This window comes from Schistocerca nitens, chromosome 3 (genome assembly GCF_023898315.1).
Source record: "Schistocerca nitens isolate TAMUIC-IGC-003100 chromosome 3, iqSchNite1.1, whole genome shotgun sequence".
Classification (NCBI taxonomy): Eukaryota; Metazoa; Arthropoda; class Insecta; order Orthoptera; family Acrididae; genus Schistocerca; species Schistocerca nitens.
The window spans coordinates 830,788,974-830,813,334 of record NC_064616.1 but is presented as its reverse complement, the minus strand read 5'-3'; the positions used below and the strand labels follow the sequence as shown (position 1 = coordinate 830,813,334).

Sequence of the window (24,361 nt, the reverse complement as noted above, 5' to 3'; positions counted from 1 at the left end):
ATAATGAGGTGGTTTTTAATTTGTTTTCTAAGAGGATTTGGATTTCACTTATTTTACTAGTTAGTGACTGCACATTTTGATGAAATAGAACCAAGTTCATATTTTTCTGTTTCATTTGTGAGATTAGATACAAGATGTTACTGTGACGTATCTGTGAGTTGTCAGGCTGATTTTTCACATTTTTATTTTTCCCTGGCTTCATACCATAAAAAATTTTCATTGAGTGACACAGATGTATTTTGCCTTTAGCTCCTCCTTAAGCTGTGCTGTACTGCTGCTCCAGTTGTTGTCAGTTCTGCTACTGCTATTCTTGTTGTTGTTGTTGTTGTTGTTGTTACTGCTGCTGCTGTCACTGCTACTGCTTCTGGTGATGCAGTTGCTGGTATTACACTTATTGCTGGTGTTTGCTCTTCCACAACTACTGTGCTGTTCTGTGAGCTGCTTGCATTTGGGCTGTTTGTGTTAACAGAATCTCACATGAAAGGTTCTAGCTTCACTGACACTAACACACACTTCTTGTCCATGAGAGGTATGACTCCCATATTATCACACTGCATGTTTGAGATTTTATTTACTGCATCTAAAATTTTTGTTTCTATAACGTTTTTCTAAAGTCTATGTAGATGAAAACTGTGTGTTGTGTGGAATCTTTTCCCCAAATTTCTTATGTTCACAAACATAACATTTTCAAACTGCCTGCAAATATTTTACATCTCTGTAGTTGCACTTCCAATTTCTTTGTTTACACAGGACCATTTTCTCAAGTCATACCGATGTGGCACTGAAAAAACAGAGCACATAAAGATCTTCTACAGGAAGAATGACAGTACGCAGTGGCTTCTGATTAGGGTATCCATTTGACACTCCAGTTGACCTGACAATAGTCTTGCCTTGTTTACAATGATTCTCTAAATCTGCATTGCAAGCCATCCCTGATGAGTCTGTCCTCACAACTAAGCTTTTCATTTCATAGCTTATGTAGTGCAACATTAATATCAGCTATGAAGTTAATTTTGCTTGCTTATTTGGAGGGGGACTGTGGCACCTTGGAAGGTATCAGAATACCAAAACCACTTCTGGAGCTACAGGTGGAAGTGGCTTTGCACATAAATGCCAGTGGAAACAGTATGAGGGAAGAAGGTCTGGTCCACATGAGAGAGAAGATTTTAAGGGAAATATAGTGCCACAAGGGATGGCGGTCTTAGATTTACTTTTGGGCAAGTATTTTAAGGAAATGAAGAACTTGGCTATAAGGATAGATTTGACCAGTAATAGCATGCAATAGGAGGTAAATAATCATTTTACATAAGGTGGCACTTTTAGAAGCTTGAATGTGATTTTTAGGGGTCTACTTTGTGACTGTGGCAGTAGATCAGTGCTCCATCTGTCATTATGTAGTCTATTGTGAATGGATATTGTATAACAACTTGGCTGAGAAAGGTGAGGCTAGAGATATTTTTGATGCAGAGGGATTTACAAAATTTTGCATGTGGTAAGGAGTTTAATTTGGATTCCATGTCTGTAATGATTCTGAGGTTAACTGCCTTGATTACAGATGTGAGAGTAGAAGTGTTTGGTTTTTGGGAGGGGGAGTTCAGAGGAGTGAAGCTGATAGTGGGATCAAGGATGTTATATAGAGTTTTGTTGTTAGTTTATATGGAAGCTGATGTTTCAGAATTTGTAAATGACCAAGTCCACCCAATGTTTGAGTTGGTGAGAGCAAGGTTTCAGATGTACTACTTTATTTCTGATGCTAGGGTTTTAGGATGTAAGACTATTGTTTCTGGGCAAAAAGTAATTATTTCTCAGAGGTGAGATTTCTTTTGGAAGGGAATGATGGTAGCTCAGTGCACAGATTTTGTATAGCCAAGTTTTGACTGCTGCCAATTCAGATGTGATGTGATTTTAGGGGCATTGTCTTATCTGTGATGTATAGAAGATTTCTTTGGTACTATGAGATGGAGGAAAGGTTACATGATGGAAGTGTGGATAGCTGATGTACATTTTTACCCATTGGTGGTGCAGGCTTATCAATATGGTTTGAAGACTTGGGTGAGAGGCAACAGCTTGCTGCTGAAATTTTTGAGGGTGGGTCAGCTTCAGCAGCTGATTCTGTAGGTCTCCTCATTACTATCACCTATGTTGGGCAGTATGGTGTCTGATGATTCTATAGGCAGTGTTGTATCTGAGATTCCTGAGTAGAGGAAGAATGGAAAGTTGTTGCAATGTTTGAGGATTTTATTGATGAGATAGGAGTAAATATGTAAGTCAGATGGAAGAGATGGTGGGGTGGAGGGAGAAAGCTCCATGTATTTAAGAGGAGATAGTGATTTATGTATTATAATGATTGTTTAGAACTCTCTCATGGATTGGTGTTTGACACCACAGAGCTGCAATTTTAGTGTCAAAGGCTCTGAACTGAGCAGTGGGCCTCTATTTGTGGTGAGGTGCTTGGATAGAATAAATGTGAACATTGAGCAGCAGGCCTTTTGATAAAGATATCTGTGATGTACAAAAGTACAGTGAGTTCCTCACTGTTGTTGTGATGATGCTGACATAAAACTATAATGATCTTGATAGTAGGAAATTTGGTATTGAATGACTATAAGAAAGCTGTGATAGTTCTGAAGATATATGGACAGTAAGGTATGGCAACAGTTGTGTGGTACTGAGTGTAATTAACAACAATGAGGACTGCGGCAATTTTGCTATTTTTCATAGAAAATGCCCAGATTGTGTCCCTAATGAGCAACCAATATAAACAGCAGAGGAATTTGGGTCCTCAGAGATCCAAATATGCGTAAATTGTTTTTCCTTTGTTCATAATTTGATTGAGATGGGTTAGCAGTAGCCACACCATGCAACAAAATTAAATGACCACTTTTTTGAAACCCCATAACTGTCTCCCATCCTGATGCATAAGTTTGAAGTTTTGCTCAAATACATCCACAACCTTCCAATGTAATGATGCCATGCTCAGTCTCAACAGTGCTTCAAACAGCAAGATGGGAAAAGAAAAAAAAGAAAGAAAAAAAGGCACTGTTCAGAAGTTCATGTGAGCTATAAGATGGGTTAATGATGTCACATGGGCACCAAATTTCACCTCAATTTTGCCCATTACTGCTGTGGATGTGTCACATAGTCCAGACTATATGTCATGATTGGCAGGAGATAGGTTTTGTACGTGGTCCGTTAAACTCTTAAAGGGGCTACTTTGTTTAAGATTAGGTTTTGTACTTCGTGGTAGAAGCTGGATGCTTTTGCTACTCTGTTTAAAACTTCTAGTTTGTCACATCCATCACCTAACATAACACTACTGAGATAACTGAAACTTTTCACACATTCAGCCTTCTCTCCTTCCAGTATGATTTTACAAGGTGTAGGTGTCCAACTCATGTTCATTGCCACTGACTTGCTATTACTCACAGTCAAATTTAATTTTTTAAATTTTGTATTCCAGTAATCCAGCCTCCTCTGAACCTCCCATCTCTCCTCAAATGGCGATGTCACCAGAAAAAGCAAAATCATTGAGATCTTCATTTTTTATCTCCTTGATATCTTTCATGATTTTGTCCATTCATTACTAGTATGTTCTCTAAATGTATAATAAGTTCAGCAGTTACCTTTGCAGAAGTATTTTTCACATTACAACTAACAGTGCTCTTTAATGAGCTCCAGTCTCTGTCAATATAACTTCAATTTCTCTTCCACTATTGTGTACAACAAAGTTTCTTCATGAACCCCAGGTGCTATTATGGCACAAAATACAATATCTCTAAAAACCTGTTGTAGATTTGTGACTTCTCTTGAATGTTCTAATTGAGTGAGTATTGGTATTTTGCCCTGTTTGGAAGTCTGTAAGATCCAATGTGACAACAGCATAATGTAACATTATAATACTCAGAGTGATGCTGGTAACTCAGAACATTTCCAAAGATACACACGAAGGTAATGAACAGTCTGACAAGCTTCTATGGATGTTGCAGAGTAGATTGTGCTGAGAAATAACTGTTAAGAAAACAATTCAATACATTGTGCTGTTTCCAATTTAATTAGCATTTGAGTTAGCCAATGAGATCATTGTGCATGCAGATTCAAGCAGTCTGCCAGAGATGGTGTTATAGAACGAGTTCTTCATTTGGTTTCCTAAAACTGAACAAGAATGTGATACAACACCTGGACATGGAATGGTATCAAGGATCAAACCTGAGCCAACAGCCTAGCAGTCTCATGTACTATCATCTATGTTATGTGAGCAACTGATACTAACAGTATCTGGCAGGCTGCTTGAATTTGCATGTGCAATGACCTGAATGGCTAACTTCAGTTTTAGTTAAATCAGAAATGGGGCAACATATCTAACTTTTTTCCTTAACAATTATTTCTCAGCACAACATACTGTGCAACAGACATTAAAAGCTTTCCAGACTCTTTCTGATTGTGCTATATAATACAAAGGGAAAAATAGAGATAATACAATTGTGTGACAAATAAGAACTCACTCTGTAAATGTGGTTCTTATAGCAAGATGTTCATATTCTTTTGTCCAATCTCTGAACAACATAGAGTGATAATAGCAGTGACTTGTTTACATGCCTTTCTCCAGTGGCTGATCCAATGTGTTTGACTATTTAATTTCCATGTAAGTCATGTTGTCAATAATCATTCAATATTGTGAGATTAAAAACCAAGCTACTTTTGTACTGAGATATAGTAAATATGACAAAGTTACAAGTTTTTAGTCAGGCAAGATGTAGCCTCTTCTATAGATGTGTGATACATTTTGAACCTCCCTGTACAGGAAAAGCATTTACTGTGCACCATAGCGTTCAGCCAGAAGGTAGGCAGTAGGTTTTCATCTCTAGCATTGTTACTGAGCAGACATAGGGCCAAAAATAAAAAACTTTCAATTACATGAAGTTGACAATACTGCTAAACTAGTACACTATGTCAAAAATATGTCATACCGGACAATGACAACTAGCAAAGAGTTTTTATGTATATGTAGTGTTTGTTCTTTCAGACATGTCCTAAGTAACAGACACCAATTTGATCCTGCAGCCACTATGAATCAAGACACAAAGGAATTAAGGACGTTAGCTGCCATTGGATATCGATTTACATCAATGCAGCAAGTTGAAAATTTGTGCCAAACCAGGGTTCAAACCTGGGTCTCCTGCTTACTACACAATTGCACAGACCATTACACCATCCAGGCACAGTGGTCACCACACTCACTTGGACTACCCTAGCACACACACACGCACACACACACACACACACACACACAAACTTAGGGCATGTCAGAAATACTTTCGCAAACTTTGAGGGCAGATTCTTTGCACAAAAATGAGGAAAGCATCCATATAATAATATAAACATATGTGCAAAACTTCCTCATTTTTTGAGTTATTGATAAAAGAATGTTTGACAAAGTTCTCAAGTTGAAAACTCATAACAAATATTCAAAATGATCTCCACATGCTTGTGAGCATGCATGGACTGCCACACCATTCCAAATTCCCCCACATGTTGTTGAATGGTTTTTCAGGCTTCTAAGACAGTTTGATGAAGCATCTTTGCATTAAAAAGTATACTGCATAAACCAGTTAATTTTGGTTGCACCATAGATAATAATGCAAAGATTTGCTGGTTTTGGGAACATACAGATTATACAACCATCATGGTATGTACTATTCAGTGTATTGTGGAGGATGTGATTGAAATGTGCAAGAACCACAACATGAATAAACCACATACTTCTTATTTGCAGGGGCTTATGCTAAAACAAGTCTGGTGCAATGTTCTCAAAAAAGTCCTTGTAGGCACCACCTGTAATATATGCTGGGAAAACTTATGGACCTAGCAGAAAACTATATGCAATTCCAGCCTACACATAAATCTTCAGCTGCTGCAATTTCTTAGCTTGAATATTACAATTTCATGAGCAATTCCTGCATCTATATCATCTTCAACATGTGCATGCATCATTCACCTGCCAACCACCAACCTTGATAAAGTTTATGACAATAGTTTATTGCACAAATTGCCAATCTGTTGCTTGTATTGTAAGTCTTGTTTTCGGGGGTGAGAATGTTTGAAAGAGGTGGAATGCCAAATTTTAATAGCAATATTTGAGGATGGATGTGCAGTACTGTGAGAGCACATATGACGTTAATGTGTCAAGTGCTTATGTTTGAAGAGTCTTAAACAGCTGCAGAATGCATTATTGCCAATCAGACAAGCAAATGAACTTTGATACAGTGTTTGTGATATTGTGGATAATATCTCAGCAACACGACTATATACAGAAACAAAGGCTGTGTATGATAATTCAGTTCTTTTCTCTCTAGAAATGCATACTTATACATACATGCAGCCATGTGTCCATTATTGTTCATGCAACAGTTGTTAAAAGTTGTACATACCCAAGATAGATAGAACTTTAACAGTTGGACCACTCCCAGCTAATATGCTGCTGCTAGCCAGCACCATCTGACATCACCAGGGAGACAGCAATGCTGTGAGCATTAGTTCTTTGTTATGCTAAGTAGAGACCATGATATTTTTTCCACGGTGTATTTTTCATTCTGATAATAAACAATTATACCTTTGGGCTCTGTTATATTTTAAAACAGCTACTGTTCTACTTATCAGTCAATCTAGAAGAGTTGTACAATATCAGGGTTAAAAACAGAATTCTGCTGCACAAAGTAGCAGAACATTGCACACCTGGCTTTAATGGCTCTCAGAGGTATGTGTGTTTACCATGTATAATAATTATCAGTTCAATGTGAACTCCAAATTAATCATAGTCCCATTTCACATCAGTTATTTTACACAATTTAATTAGTAATGGTGATGCTACTTTAAACGATATTTGCAAAAATATTCTCAGATTCTACAAGTGTAGTCAGCCATTCAGGTAATGGAGATGTGAGACCTACTTCAGAAAATCACAGTATTTTCAGCCATGACCCTTGATCTCATTTGTAGTGGGATGAAACATTTTGACCTCCCAGTGAGATACTTGAATGTACTGAATGCCACATCTTCACTGAGACATGTTGAACAATTGAACAGAATGTTTAGAAGCAAGTGGTCTTTGCTTCTGTTTTGGCATTAATGTAACATGAATTAACAATTAAATTGGCACCTAGTTTTGATGTGTAACTGACTAGAAAGACAGGTTTTCTGATCTCCATTGGTTTCTTCCAAAGCATACAATTATTTGAAGAGACAAAATTATCCTTTGTTCTGCCATTCAAAGCTTCAAACATAGATGAGGTAGCTTAATTAGAGCTGAAGTAAAACTGTTGGAAACCTTCAAAGAGGTAGCCTTTTTGTCAATAAAATGAAAACTGATAGTTGAATAAATTGAATCTGCTAATATTACACTGCAGCTGATGGTGGCCCACAGCTTATTTGCAGCATGCAAGCAACCAGTATACAATGACTAGTGAGCTCTTGGAAAGAATAATAAAATATCTGGAAGGAGGTCAGCAACATGTTGTAAATATTGCTTGTGACATGAGATCCAAAAATTTTAAAGTATGGAAGCAGCTTTGGTTATCCACAAATGAAATGTATTCCACAAACCATAGAGATCATGACAGGACAATATGGATATTCTGTGATGCGCTCATATTTGAAATTGTAAAGAAATCACTGATTACATGAAGGAATCTTTTTTTTCCAGACATCATGAGTGTAACAAAGACATTAATACAAGGGTGGTATTTCACTTGTACTTCATATTTCAGATGTGTGCCTGAGTATTACTAGACATGCTTGACAGAGTGTGACAATAATCAAACAATGGAATCTCCGGGTAGGAATATCAACGATGTAGGAAAAGGTAGTTTGCTACTTACCATAAAGAAGACACATTAAGTTGTAGACAGGCACAATTAAAGATACTCACATTAAGCTTTTGACCACAGCCGTCATCAACAAAAGAAAAAGTCACACCATTCACACACGTAAGCTTTGACGAAAAATTTTTGGCATACAGTCACTTTACTATAGCGTACCATTTCTTCCATCCTAATAACTGTTTTTGTTGTGACACAGCAATAGTAATACCATATTGCAGAACAACCACTCTGTATCCATTAATACTGGTATTTTCATGCATTTTGATAAGGAAAGTGACAAGTGCAGAGTGAAAAACGAACTGGAAAGTAAGATAGGAGCAAGATCATGCTACTATTTACACATTCTAATTTCAGTTCTTTAACCTCTTTGGTTTCCATTCACAAAAATAATTGAGAGTTGGTTTGCAACTAATTTGCTGCAAAATTTTATCCTACTGAAACTGTTGTAATGACACCTCATTAATATTACAGCATTGTAACAAGGTGTAATTGGAGGTGGTGGAGATGATCACATTTTCATTGAATAAATTCCACTCATTCCTAACAATTTTTCCTTCTAATTTCCACATGGACAGTTTGTTGTCAAGGACTAGCTTGAGACCATCAGCTGCTTCTAATCGAACTAGCTCTATCTGGTTCTTTCCTCTGCCAGTGTGAAAATACTGCAGTTGTCTTGATCCGAAACATTGAAATACCAAACATTGTTTGAATTTTATAATAAATTCAAAACTGCCTGATGAAGATGCAGTCTGTATTTTGCTTGAAGCAAAATATGTTTGTCTGCATGACAATTGTACAAATACAAATTTTTGAATGTACGAAACTGTAGTAGTAGTCAAATATTTCTGAAAGAAAATGAAAAATTCTGAATTTTAAACAGGAATTCAAGGTTGTGTGAAAGTTTTGTTTTGTTTTGTCATTTTCATGTCAGAGTTTATCTGAAATTCTTTGTGCTGTTGAAAGGAGTAGTTTGCTGAACTATGGTACAGAAAGCTTCTCAAATATAATACTATCTAATACATTAAATTAAATGTAAAATTAGATAAAGTTTATTTAGTTTGTTCACCCAGTTGATATGTCGGTCCAAAATCACAGATAAAGTGTTTGGAGCAATATTATATTTCCTTCCCATCCTACTAAAACCTAGTCTATACTGTCAAATTTTCGTACTTCAAAAATACACATAGCCTGCAATCTTGCATACATGTAGTGCTCATGAAATAAGTCCATTCTAATCTTATATCTGCCTATTGTACATGTTACTGGTTTATACATAGAATTGTTTAATGACACACTACTTCAGATTAAACACTGAATTTACAGCAGAACAGAATGTGTCTGTCATATTATGTTATTTTCCTAGTGATATTAATTCGTAATGATAATGAAAGTTCCTTTAACATCCTCAAATCACAAATTAGAACTTAATGCTTTATATAACTGTAAAATTAGTTTGCCCTACTACCTTAATGTCAATGCAACTAAAGTATATAATAGACGCAATACTTACATAAACCTTGTATTATAGTAGTATTACTGATCTAATATGGAGAAATATGACATATGTTTTTTTGCTATGACTAGCTTCCATCAGCCTGTAGGAAATTTATGAAATAGCAAAAAACTTATTTATGCATCTGTGATTGCAAAGAGTGCAATTAAACAACAGCAACCTAAAGTAGCTTTTAAACTATTTTTACATTTTCACTGGACTCATTATTGAATTACTTTCAAATACTGACTGTAAAAAAGATAGAGACAAATGTGGATAGAAAAGGATGTAAACTTATATCAGTCCCAAAAACTAACATGTGCCTGTTAGAAAATGCAACACAGTAATGCAGAAGAAATAAAAGAGAAGCAGAATGATGAAGAGTAGTTGGAGGGGAAATGTATATTCAGAGCTGTAAGTACCAGATTGAAAGTTACATAACTTAATTAAAATTATTATGATTGTTGCAGAAAACTAATGGCTTTTATATGGGACAGCTCACGTTTAGAATTTGAAGCAGCCCAAGACTGTGAACTTGTGACTGCTGGAGAGCTCTTTGGTCGATCTGGATATGGAATTGGACTTAAGAAAGGCTCACCCTGGGCTGACTCAGTCACTCTTGCCATTTTAGACTTTCATGAAAGTAAGTAAACATTGTTTCGAAAAGAAGCATACAGTTTGACAATGGGCAACTTTTAATTACTTGTGAAACCTATTTCAGTGACCAGTGAAACCTATTTGTTTTAATTAAATGTCAGAAACCTACTTACCACATTCCAGACTATGGAATTAACAATTGGCAAGCTGTTCCATTCCACATAACTTTGAAAGATGCTAAGTATCCATCAGCAGTAATAAAAACCATCAAAAGCTCAGGATGCATCCAGTCATTCATTTATTCATTGTGTTCCATTGACTCCACCAAGAAAAATAACCTTCATGGATGTGGACTGAGTTATGATATGCATTAACAAACGACAAGGAAATTATAGAAACTTAATACGCACACTGTATAAAAATGAACTCCCATTGTAGGCCTTCTGACTAATGCTATTAATGCTTACACCATCCAAATTTAAACATGTAAATTAGAAAGAACACTCGTTTCTGCCACTGTCTGGCTACTGTGTAAAGTAAATATGGTTTTCAGAAAGGGATTAACACATGTTTTTGCATGCTAAGCCCACTGTGCAACAAAAGTGGTGTATTGTCAGAAGAGAGTACATGTTCCAGGTTCCCTGTAGTCCCAGCTCTGCTGTGGTATGGATAACTGGTGCATCACAGTGTACAAATGAAATGCATGGCAACAGGAAATGTACCGCAGAATTGAGATACATGGGACAGTATGATTCTTTTGGGAAAAAAATCTAAATTGCACACTCATTAACCATGAAATTCTGGTGGTATAAGGAGCAAATGCAATATCACATCCGGCCACAGTGAAATAGTGTCAACAGTTTGACCAGGGCCACACAGATGTGGATGAAGCTGATCAGGACGGAAAGCCATAAACATCAACCATAAAGGACAATGTCCAGGCAACTGAAAAAGAACATCTGGGGGGCGGGGGGGGGGGGGGGGGGAGTGATTTTCTAATGATGAAGATATAACATGGGGCTTGTAATGGCTCCATGACCCATGGAGTGGATTTCTATCATTGAGAAGCTGAACGACTGGTAGAATGCTCCAACCATTGTTTACAGAGACTTGATGACTATGTTGAAAAATAGTCAAGTATCTGTGTCACTTTGAAGTGTAGCACAACATTCAAACAAAAGCTACTTCACCTGCCATAATAATGTGTAATGAACTTTTTAGCATCCTCTCATGCTAATGTGGCACAGTAGGAACACTTATCTCACTTTAATTCAGCCTGTATATGTCAAAGCTTTACATATTATTGTATTCACCTACTTTAAGTGATAGCTTGACTTGGCTGTCTGCAGTTGTGCTTCAATTGTGGGAACACAGAGGTCACAATGAAAGTTAGGCAACACAACATTAACTTTCACTATATTTTAACATAATTTCCATCACACATATAAGGATGTGCCAGGAGGAATAGTCAATATTCAGGGATATGACAAAAATGCTCATCTGAAGCAAAAAACTTCAAGATAGAACATGTTTAATGTACATTTCCTTTTTGGGCTAATGACGTCTCACTCACCCAACCTCTTTTACATTTCATTCAAGCCCAACATACCTCATTGCTTTCAACCTCTTTGAAGTTGACAACGGGATACTGAACATTTAATGTGAACTCTTCAACAGCAGTAATGAGATATGTGCAATAATTCTTAGAGGTAAATGTGTTAAAATATATATTTTTTGATGCTTTGTAAACTGTATGTTGTAATGCTTACTAACTGTTATGCACGTGTACATGTATAAATCAGACAATGTGTTGATTACTACTCAGCACATAGCAGAGATGCTGAGTTGCAGATAGGCACAACAAAAAGAACGCCAAACAAGTAAGCTTTTGGCCAAAAAGGTGTTTATTAGACAACATATACATACACATACGTACTCATTCAAACACAACTCACACACATATGACCACAGTCTCTGACTGCCTAGGCAGTGCAGTCTGGCCTCAGGAGTTGTATTTGTGTGTGTGTGTGTGTGTGTGTGTGGTTTGTGTGTGTATGCGTGTGTTTCATAACGTTGCATTAGATGCAGTTACCAAAATGTACAACATACAACAGAGTAATGCTACAATCCTCAGACAGATGGAAAAGTACTGTAATGTGGCTACAGTCAGAGAAGGAACAGCTCAGCATAGCATTATTCTACTGCTCTTCCACTGCCCTCAGTATACTCATTCACAAGGTGCATATTGGCCAACTCTTCATCATTAAGCCTATCCATAGCACTGCTGTGTGTCACTGCTAATGCACAACTAACGCTGCCAAAAAAACAAAACCCTAGACAGAACCTACACGGCAGGATGCAGACTTGAGGCTACCAAGTTAAAGAGGGCGTCACTGCTTCCAATGTTACTACTGTCAATGGAAACAAGACACACAGTGCATATCATTGATATCTGGGCTGTTGTGCACTATTTTCTGTGCAACATAGATCCAAAGCTAATTTGGGGCAAGAAACTAAATGAAATGCGATAACTCCATAATGAACAGCTGCAGACTGTGGGTCCCTTATACCTATCAATAACTATAGGTAAGCACTTTTACAATGTGTTTGGCTTGGTATGATCTTAGGACTTCTTGCTAATGTCACAGTCTAATGCTATAATGAGAACTCCTGAGAGAATCTATACATTTTCTCTTTCTTAGATCTGATATCCAATTCAGCTGTGTACATAATTTTAACAAAAACAAATTTTTGTCTTCCATGTCCATATGCACAAGATGTATAAAAACATGTTAGAAGCTTTATCAATTTTTCTTGATGTCATAACATTAAAAAGTTCATATGAACATGGCTGTGAAAATCATCTATTAAGGAGGTGTGAAATGATTTATCATTCACCCCATAAAAATGATGCATTTACCAAACAAATTTACAGGTATGAAAGGATTTATTACTCATAGTAAAAAAATGGTACATTTAATGAACATATTTAGATTTAGAAGAATTGCTCAAAGTGACCACCTCTTGCTTCCATGAATCTCTTGAGCCTGCATTCCATACTTGGCTGTAAATTTTGGAAAATTCCTGCTGTGTTCTATATTTGGTCAAATCCATTTTGGATAGACTCCCGCAGAAACACAAAGGATTTTAAATGGCCCCAAAGGAATAAAAATCCACTGGATTCAAATCAAGTGATCAGGCAGACCATGCAAGTGATCCCTTCAACCAATCCACCTGTTTGGAAACTGGTTATTGAAATTTTGGTGAATAATCCATGTAATATTATGTGGAGCACCATAATGTATAAACCACTTTTGTTAGATGATGACCAGAGGCACATCATCAAGTAAACAAAGCAACTCATGTCTGTGATACTGCAGATACATTTGACCAATAATATGTTATGCCACACCACATGTTGAGGCTGAACTGCTGCTAATGTCTGATTTGCTGCACTTCTTGAAGGATTCCATGAGCCTAAATATGAGTGTTATGGTAACTGAAGATACCATCACATGAAAAGTCATCCTTATCAGTGAATAGTGAAAGTCTGCCTAATTTAATCCATGCACCCATTGAAGGTGGTAAGGATACAGAATATTTTCATGCAGAATGTTCCAGATTGTCATGTGATTAATGCTTTCCCTTGTCACAACTTTCCTTGTACTAGTTGATGAATTTTCAGCCACAGTATGAAGAACCCATTATTTAAAGTTGGATTTTCATACATTGTGTGGTCCCCCACCATCCACAGCTCTCTTCTCAAATGAGACTGTCTCTAGCAAGCATTACTGGAGTCATTCAAATGTTCTTGCACAAAGTAACTGTCTCCCAGGATAATGTTCAGCATAATGTTGATGTGCCATTTTGCGATCTGTCATTTCAGTCACCAAATGTGTCATTGTGATTTGTTGTGATGGAAGTTACTCTAAAACAGAATAAACAACATTCAGACAAAAAGAAGCAAATACCATGAACAACTGTCAACAAGAAAGTGATTAAATGTAACAATTAAATGGCCGAAAGCTTTAAGTGTGAAAATATTTTTGTTGTGCCTGTCTGCAACTCAGCATCTCCACTATATGGTGAGTAGCAAATTTCATTCTCATAAATTGTTACATTCCATTCTGGATTTTCCATTGTCTGAGAAAGTGATTAAAAATGCACAGTGGAAGTTAATTATACAACCAGGAGTCACTACAGGGAATTCATTTCATACCTTTCTTACAAAGGAGTTTTGGAACCATGTCCATATGAACTTTTTGTAATGTTTTGATGTCAAGAATAGAGTCTTAAGATTTCTAACATGTTTTTATATGACGTGTATTTTCAAAATACTGAAGGATCTTATTGCATTAACACTAACAAATAATAGGGCTAATAAACATTTACTGGACACAAAATTAGCATTCTATAGCAACATATTAAACTGCCCATTAGTCTACAAAGGAAAACAGTAATAGTTCCTGATTGAAATTAATTCAAGTCCACACATAACTTTTTTGTGTCTGTATACTGCAGTTTTATTAAGCACAGTCTCAGAGAAGTCTTATTTATTTATTTATTTAACCTGATCAGATTAGGATCTTCAGGCCCTCTTTCACATGGGAGTGGGGTTTCACACAAGTAGTATCTTTTTTACATCATAATTGGAAATAACAATAGTTGTAATATGACAAATAGTAATAAAATGATTTGTGTGTCTGTAGAGGCAATGTAAATAGTACTTATTAAGAGCCAATAAAATTAATAATGGCAGTACCTCTACTGCTGTTCCAATAATAAAAATAACAACAATAATAATTATTATTATTATTATAGTGGCAGATATAACAAGAATTTATAGGTGTACAAAATATATATTTTCTGATGTGGCAAGTTCTGGAGAAGGGAAATTTAAGGAAACTGCACCAGCTAAGAACACTGGGAAATGAGGAAGATCTTGAAACTTCCTGGCAGATTAAAACTGTGTGCCGCACTGAGACTCGAACTCAGGACCTTTGCCTTTCGTGGCCAAGTGCTCTACCATCTGAGCTACGCAAGCATGACTCATGCCCCATCCTCACAGCTTTACATTCACCAGTGCCTAATCTCCTACCTTCCAAACTTCACAGAAGTTCTGGAGGAAGACTTGTTGGCAGAAAGAATATAAAGGGTTAATGAGTGCATACACGGACAATAGTAGTGATTATTGTTGCTTCAGAAGATATGTCATTACCTTTCTTTTGGAACTGGATATATCATTCAGTTCTCTGATGCAATGAGGCAGGTTATTCCAGTGTCAGGCACCTGCTACTGAAAATGAATTTGAGAAAGTGTCTGAACAATGATGTGGGACAGAAAGGATTTTGCTCTGATGGCAATGAATGTTTCTGCCATGTTGTTCAGACAAGAGCGTTAAGGTTAAGGAGAGGAATGTGGGGTAGTCTACATTGATAAGACAGTAGAGGAGATAGAGTGTACAGAAACCACTGTGCTTGTCTGCATGCAGCCATAATAGCTGTGCATATGATGGTGGTGTATGGTCAAAGAGTTGAAAGTCACAGATAAATCAGACACTGGCATTTGTAACCTGTTCCATGTCCCATGAGCTTTCCTGGGAAAATCCTTACAGGATAACATTGCTGTAATCAATAATCTGAAGTGTAAGTATTTTTACAAGTTTCTTTTTCAGGTCAAAGATGCTGATGCCTTTTTCCACATTGCAGCTATGTGGTTAGACCAATTTATGTTTTCATCTATTATTATTCCCAAACTCTTTGCTGAGGGAGAGAGGTTGATATTTGCCCCATTTAGGATTAAAGATGGTAGGGAGTACCAATATTTTGAACTAATGAGCCTAGAATGACAAACCAGTATCACTTGGATTTTGGAAGGGTTGACCTTTAACCCTATGCTCTGTGCCCATTTTGACAGTGCCCACAGGTCAGTACAGAAATTCTTGATAACTCTCTTCAGGTTTATTGGTTTTGCACTTAGACACAACTGGACACCATCAGCATATGTGTGATATTTGCAATAGGACAAAGGTGGTGGAAACAACACGATCATTAAATAGAAGCACTGTACATAAATCTTACACCAGCCAGATAACAGACCCATCACTCTTAAGTCACAAAGCAATCAGAGAGTCTGGCAATCCCTGTCTAAATCTGTTCAAGGTTAACAGCAACTGCAGTCATAGTTCACTTTATAGAGGCAGAGGCAGATAGCAGCAGCTAATGAAAGAAGACAGAGTGTACCAGCTGCTGGGTGACATTATATTGGCCAGCTACAGAATACCATGTGACTGGCCTCATGTCATGCATACTAAAATACCCCTATCTCCCATTTTCATGTCTAGTGGGAGTTCCTGAAACCTTCCTTCAATGAAATTGGTGATATCATGATGTAACATTCCTGAGAGGCATCTAGGTATGCCAGTGATCATGGTGCCTGATCTAGAATATCCTCCATGGGCACAGAGTCCTCCAGGATCAGAGGCATACCTGCAGGATGTGGCAGATCAATTTGCCAATCAATATCCATGGATGTGCCCCTCAGTTTGTAGTAAATGGGAACCAGGCAGACAACCTCTGTAACCAAGGAGAGAAGAGTGCCGTGAAGTGGTTGTGACAGAAATGATGGTGGACTCAGTGACAGGGAAGATTGCTCACCAGGGTTCAACAACCAGAGCTAATTGTGATGTTGGTAAAGTATCCCAAGTACTGTAGCCAGCAACATAACCTGGAAACTCTGCTATTCTGCCACAAGCCCCAGATCCACTCCAGATTCTGCCCAAATATGCATGCTCACACTGGAGCACCCACACAGAATGGTGTGTTTTGTATATGTTTCATGTTCCAGTCCTGTGAGGGCACACATATAAGAGCTCCATCAGGATTCAGCCCTTGATGGGTATGTACTTATAAGAGTCTATAAAGGCATTTGGTGCAGAAGCTGATTTGGAAGGTCTTAAAAATTTCAAATTTGAATTTTTGAATGTATGAACGAAATGTTCTGTCAGCCAATCTGAGGCTGGATGGAATAGCAGCTTGGCAAGATGTTAATTCCATTGTGAGTGTAAAACTTTTCAAAATCTGTAACTGTGAATTGTGGACCATTGTTGGTTGTGAAATCCATTGCAAGGCTCACACCATGACCACTGTTGTTGCCTGCTGGATGTAGCTGACATATTGGAAGTGAGAGAAGGAGCCCATGATGATTAACCCCATGGACCTCAACAAAGACCGCAACAAAGTCAGCATGAATTCAGAGCCACGGCTGTGTCCATGCTGGCCACATAGAAAAATACTGGGGTTGGGAAGGCTGGTGTGTCTGGAAAACTGCACACTGTCAAACCACCCCTGCAACATCATTATCCAGACAATGCCAGTAGATGAAGTTGTGTGCCAGTTATTTCACACTGGAAATCCACCAGTGCAGTTACTGTAGGAACTGGAGCACGTGACATAGCATGGAGGATGGAACCATCACCTGGTACTGTTTGCTGTCTTTTGTAAGGAACACAACACCTTGCTGAACCTGAAGTTGGTGCCACCAATGAAAAACTAGTGAAACCTATGTGATTCCCCACCAGGGAGCTTCATAGGCCAACCCAACCAGATATACTGCAGGCCCACTGAAGAAGCAGGTCACAAATAGATGTGTCAGCAACATCCCAGGAATTAATAGGGAACTTGTTGAGTGAATGCTCCAGTTGGCTGTCTAACTGAAAGCAAATTGTCTCCTGACAGTCAAATATAGGCTACAGACCTGCTGGAAGGCAGGAGAATGTATATGTTCCAGCAAGTTGTGCACAAGTGTATGTTATTGTTGTAGTCTTCAGTCCAAAGACTGGTTTGATGCAGTCCTCCATGTTACTCTATCCCATGCAAGTCTTTTCATCTCTGAATAACTACTACAACTTACATCCTTCTGAATCTGCTTATTGTATTCATCTCTTGGTCTCCATCTACAATTTTTAACCCCCACACTACCCTTGGCATCTCAAAATGTGTCCTATCTACCAATCTCTTCTTCTTGTCGGGTTGTGCCACATTTTAGTTACATGATCTACCCATTTAATCTTCAGCAGTCTTCTCTAGCACCACATGTCAAAAGTTTCTATTCTCTTCCTCTCTAAACTGTTTATCTTCAACGTTTCACTTCCATGCATGGAAACACTCCATACAAATATATCATGTTATTTTGCTGCTCAAAAAACAAACCTCATCTACTCCTTTAAGTGTCTTGTTCCCTAATTTAATTCCCTCAGCATCAACTGATTTAATTTGACTACATTCCATTTTGCTTTTGTTGATGTACATCTTATATCCTCCTTTCAAGACACTGTACATTCCATTCAACTGCTGTTCCAACTCCTTTGCTGTCTATGACATCTTTGCAATGTCATTGGCAAACCTCAAAGTTTTTGTTTCATCTTCCTTAACTTTAATGCCTTCTCCTTATTTTTCTGTGGTTTCTTTCACTGAGTGCGCAATGTACAGATTGAATAACATCAGTGATAGGCTACAAACCTGTCTCATTCCCTTCTCAACTGCTGCTTCCCTTTCATGCCTCTTGACTCTTATAATTGCTGCCTAGTTTCTGTACAAATTGTATATAGCCTTTTGCTCACTGAATTTTATTCCTGCTGCCATTAGAATTTCAATTAGAGTATTCCCCTCGACACTGTCAAAAGCATTCTCTAGGTCTACAAATGCTAGAAATATAGGTCTGCCTTTCTTTAACCTGTCTTCATAGGGACAGTATTGCCTCATGTGCTCCTACATTTCTCTGGAATCTAAACTGATCTTCTTGTGCAAAGAATTCATGTTAGTATTTTGCAACCATGAAATATTAAACTGATAGTTCAGCAATATTCACCCCTTTCAGCACTTGCTTTCTTTGGAATTGGAATTATTACAATCTTTTTGAAGTCTGATGGTATTTCATCTACCTTATACATCTTGCACACCAGGTGGAAGTGTTCTGTCAAGGATGGCTGTACAAGGCTATCAGTTGGGTTGGCCTATGAAGCTCTCATGCGGCATTGCTTTGACTTACATCTTTCAGTGCTCTCTCAAATTCTTCTCACGGTATCATCCCTCCCATCTTATCTCCATCTATGTCCTCTTCCATTTCTATAACATTGCCTTCAAGTTAATTTCTCTTGTATGGGCCCTCTACACATTCCTTCCACCTTCCAGCTTTCCCTTCTTTGCTTAGGACTGGTTTTCCATCCGAGTTCTTAATACTCATCCAGCTGCTTCTCTTTTCTCCAAATGCCTCTTTAATTTTCCTGTAGCCAGTATCTAGCTTCCCCCTAATGAAATATGCTTCTAAATCTATACATTTGTTTTCTAGCCATTCCTTCTTAGCCATTTTACACTCCCCGTTTGTCTCATTTTTTGGACATTTGTATTCCCCTTGGCATACTTCATTTGCTGCATTTTTATGTTTTCTCCTTTCATCAGTTAATTTGAATATCTCCTGTATGTCCCCATTAGCAGAGTGGTCAGCACGGCAGAATGCCACGCCAAGGGGCCCGAGTTTGATTCCCGCCTGGGGCAGGAGATGTTTTCTGCTGGGTGTTGTGTTGTCCTCATCATCATTTCATCGCCATCTCCAATGTACAAGTTGCCCAATGTGGTGTCGAATGCAATAAGAACTTCCCCGAATGGGGGACTCCCAGCCCACAATGCCATACACTCATTTTCATTTTGAATATCTCCTGTGTTATCCAAGGATTTCTACTAGGCCCTGTCTTTTTACCTATTTGATCGTATGCTGCCTTCACTATTTCATCCCTCAAAGCTACCCGTTCAACTTTTACAGTATTCTTTTCCCTTCTTCTAGTCAATTGTTGTCTAATGCTCTATCTGAAACTCTCAACAACATCTTCTTCTTTCAACTTATTCACGTCTCATCTTCTTAACTTCCTGCCTTTTTGCAGTTTCTTTAATTTTAATCTACAGTTCGTAACAAATACATTGTGGTCAGAGTCCATGTCTGTCCTTGGAAATGTCTTGCAATTTAAAATATGGTTCCAAAAGCCCTTTCTTACCATTATATAATCTGTCTGAAACCTTTCACTGTCTCCAGGTCTCTTCCATGTATACAACATTCTTTCATGATTCTTAGCAATTATTAAATTATGTTCTGTGCAGAATTCTGCCAGGCAGCTTCCTCTTTCATCCTCTTCCCTCAGTCCATATTCACGTACATTTTTTTTTTTTTTCCTTCTCTTCCTTTTCCTGTTTACAAATTCCAGTCCCCAATCACAATTAAATTTTCATCTCCCTTAATTATCAGAATAATTCCTTTTACCTCATCATATATTTCTTTAATCTCTTCATACATCTTCAGAGCTAGTTAGCATATAAACTTATACTACTGTGGTGGGTGTTGAGTTTGTGTCAGCCTTGGTTATGATAATGCATTCACTATGCTGTGCATTATAGCTTACTCACAATACTGTTTTCTTATTCATTATTAAACCTGCTTCAGGTTTACCTCTGTTGGACTTTGTATTTATAGCCTTGTATACACTTGACCACACCTGCCACTGAACTTCACTGATTCCCACTATATTTAACTTCAACCCATCCATTTCTCATTTTAAATTTTCTAACCTACCTGTATGATGAAGGGATCTGACAGTCTGTGCTCCAGTCCATAGAATGCCATTACTAATTCTCCTGATGATGACATTCTTCTGAGTAGTCTTCATCTGGAGATGTGAGGGACTATTTTACCTTCGAAATATTTTACCCAAGAGAATGCCATCATACACTAGAGTTGCATGTCAGTGGGAAAAATTACAGGTGCAGGACGTAGATTCCACACACAACACAGACTTCACCTGAATGGCTTGAAGAAAGAATATCTGGCAAACCTGATAACCAAGGAAATAAAAAACCACCAAAATAAATTCAAACCCAAAATGACAACTGCATCGCCATCACCAGATTCCATAACGAAAACACTTCAAAAAAAGGTAAAAGCATTAGAACCTCATCAGCACCAGCAAAGCCTGTAAAGAAAGATGAAGTTTAATAGAGAGAACAGTAGACAGTGATTTCAACGAAAAGAGAACTACAGTTCTTCATCATCCAAATATTATTTTAGACAAAAATGAGAAGACTCCAAGTTCACAAGAAAACACAGCAGTAGTGGCAGAACCAACATTTGAAGTGTCAGAAACAGCATCAACATCATCATCATCATCATCAACAACAACAACAACAACAGAAATTGTGGTATTAAGTACATTAGCAGCAGGACCAATTGCAGCAACAAGCAACTCACCACAGCCCAATGTACAGGTATGTCCTGGGAGGTGCAGGAAACATGTCTTTCTTAAGGATTTTTGGTATCTCACCAGGACACGGGAACAAATATGACAGCACAAAATGTAAATAAAACTGTAACCAGTTCTCACCCTAGTCATCTACACATTTTAATTCTAGATACTCAGTGCCTTAGAAATAAATCACTACAACTTGAGGTAGCCATGAATGATGCAAACATTGACTGCATGTGCATCATGGTGCATTGGTGCAGAACTTTTGAACTACGTATCATTAATATTCATCCATATAAGTTGGAAAGTCAGTATTTTAGGAAAAAAATGTCAAAAATGGAGGTGTATGCATCACTAAATCAAGTATCACGTACAAAAGAAGGTGTGAAGCTGAATTATTGAGTGTGGAAAATCATTTTGAAGCAGCAGCTATACACTTGTATGAAATACAGGAAAAAGTCATAGTAATAGCTATATACAGACCACCTACTGGGGACACAGACATATTCATTGATAAATTAGAAACACTGCTTAATATTCTTTTTAATGAAAGAGCCACTATAGTTGTCTATGGGGATTTCAACATATATCTTATGAATGAAAGTAGGCTAAAAAATCAATTCCTGTACCTATCATGTAGTTTCAATCTGTTTCAACACATACACAAACCCACAAGAATAATGTACAATACAAACAGTCTTATTGATAATATATTTTAAAATGTACAGTCCATAGAAGTAGAAGTAACAAATACTGATTTGGGATTATCAGACCATATTGCTCTTGTCCTCAAAATTCCTTCAGTGCCACTGCAAGAGAAAAAAGAGAACTTCATGTATAAAAGAAAATTTTCCCCTGAAAACTGTGTATAATTTACAAATATCCTAACTAGTGAGTCCTGGGCATAAGTGCTGTCCCTACAAATATGAATGATGCATATAACACTTTTTCTTCAATTTTCATGGGATATTTTGAAATCTGCTTTCCAAAGAAACTGTCAAGAATCACATCACATCACAATACAAAGCCAAGTTCTTGAATAACAGTTGACATAAAAACTTCTTGTGGAACTCTAAAGAGACTAAATTCAAAATTAAAGACACCTACAGATCCACGGTTCATAGAATATGTTAAGATTTACAAGAGGGTATATCAAAAAGTAATTGCCAAGGCAAAATTTATTAGTTATGACAACTTCTTTCTAGCCACACTGAAAGGTAACCTGTTATCTTGATATAGTTCAAATAAACTTTTCAAAAGTAAAATCTTCCTTAAGGCTTCATCAAAAGGCAACTGAAAATATGCATCTGCAAGATTGATTTTAGAAAATAGTTTTTGTCCTGAAAATATAGAAAGAAGTTCATCTGGATGAGGTAAAGGATAATAATTAATGTCTGCTTGCATTTCAATCATTTCCTTGCAGTCTCTGCACAACCTAAGGAACCTCCCAGACTTCCTAACCACCACTAGACATGAAGTTGACTGACTGTAGGAAATGAGGAAGAAAACCTGTTGTTGTTATACTGTGCCTAGTTCAGTCTTAACCTCATCCTTGATAGTCAATAGAATTGGGACCACTTGGCAAGATCACGGACTTGCTGTTGGCTTTAAGACAATGTGTGACTCACAGTCAACTCCGGCCCCCAAACCAGGTTCAAAGAGTGGCACAAACTGCAAATTTATTTATTTATTTATTTATTTTATCCATCTTTCAGCACTAACATTCAATCGATGTTGTCAGAAGAGTTACAGCTATTTGTACATTGTGTTTTACATACCAAAATATTACATAGTAAAAATATAGCAATGTTGTAAACTATTAGCTTACAACAGCCTCTACACCTAGATCCATACATAACAGTAAGCCATAATTTATCAGCATTAACATGCAATCAATGTTGTCAGAAGTATTATAGCTATTTGTACATTATATTTCATATAACAAAAATATTACATGAAAAAAAAAGACAGTGTTGTACCCTATTAGCTTATAGCTAGCTGCCTCTACATCCATAACTATACATAACAGTAAGCCTTAGTTTATCAATAAATTAGATCATCTTTACAACTATTCTGAAATTCTTCTACACTGTAGAAAGTAATTTTCTTCATCCACACTTTGGTTTTAGTTTTGAAAATATCCATTGAAACCAATTGAGCCTGTATGGGTAAAGTGTTGAATAATTTTATGTCTATGTATTCATAGCTAGATTGGGTTTTCTTAAGCCTGGTTGTGGGTATATCAATCATATTTTTTTGTCAAGTATTGTGTTGATGAACTGATTTCCTTATAGTGTAGTGGTTTAAGTTTTCTTTTATGTTTAATAGGCAACAATATATGTAAAGAGATGGGACTGTGAGAATTTTTAAGTCTCTAAAATAATGTCTACATGAGGTCTTGTTGTTAGTGATTCCATAAAAACGTCTAATTGCTTTCTTCTGCCAAGTGAAAATTTTTTTGGCTCCTGGAGAGTTACCCCATAAAAGAATGCCATATTGTAGATGGCAATGAAAGAAGGCATAGTATGACTGAAGCAATAAATCTTGTGTAACACATGTGTGTAGTTTGGCTAGTAGGTAGATAACTCGTGATAGCTTTCAACATACATAATCTGTATGTGTGTCCCAAGTTAATTTTGAGTCAATGTGTATTCCTAGTAGTTTAACAGATGATAACTCCATGTTACTGTTTGATAAACTGAAGATTATCTTGACAGTCTTTTCATGGTTCATATATCAATTGTAGTGATGAGCCAATGGACTGCACTTCATCATGTAATGAGTATCTAAAGGCAGAATATGCACTGAGACAAAAATGATCTCAACCATCTGAAATGTTACTATTTTCAATCAGCTGGGGCCATTCCTAGTGTCAATTGTGATACTGCATCCTTCTGCAAAATGACCTCTTCAGAAAGACTAATAACACAGGTCTGCAAAAAAATATTTTTTGAAAGTTGTTTGAAATTTGATAACTGACTTTTATGTACTTTTCGCGTTGATTTCAAAAATGTAATCCATTTTTTTTCTATCATGTAAGGTTTTCTCACAAAAAGGGGAGTATTTTTGGGTGTAATAACAAAATTTAAGCAATTTATTGCTTTTTTT

The 24,361-nt window shown here is 37.1% G+C and overlaps 1 protein-coding gene across 1 annotated transcript in view; it reads left to right on the top strand.

Annotated features, from left to right (window-relative positions):
* LOC126248855 (glutamate [NMDA] receptor subunit 1) overlaps window positions 1–24,361 on the top strand; it is a 613,579-nt gene that overhangs the window by 576,859 nt on the left and 12,359 nt on the right. Inside the window, exon 16 of the mRNA XM_049950286.1 lies at window positions 9,840–10,012. Coding sequence (XP_049806243.1) covers window positions 9,840–10,012 — 173 coding nt within the window. The remainder of the gene's footprint in view (window positions 1–9,839; window positions 10,013–24,361) is intronic.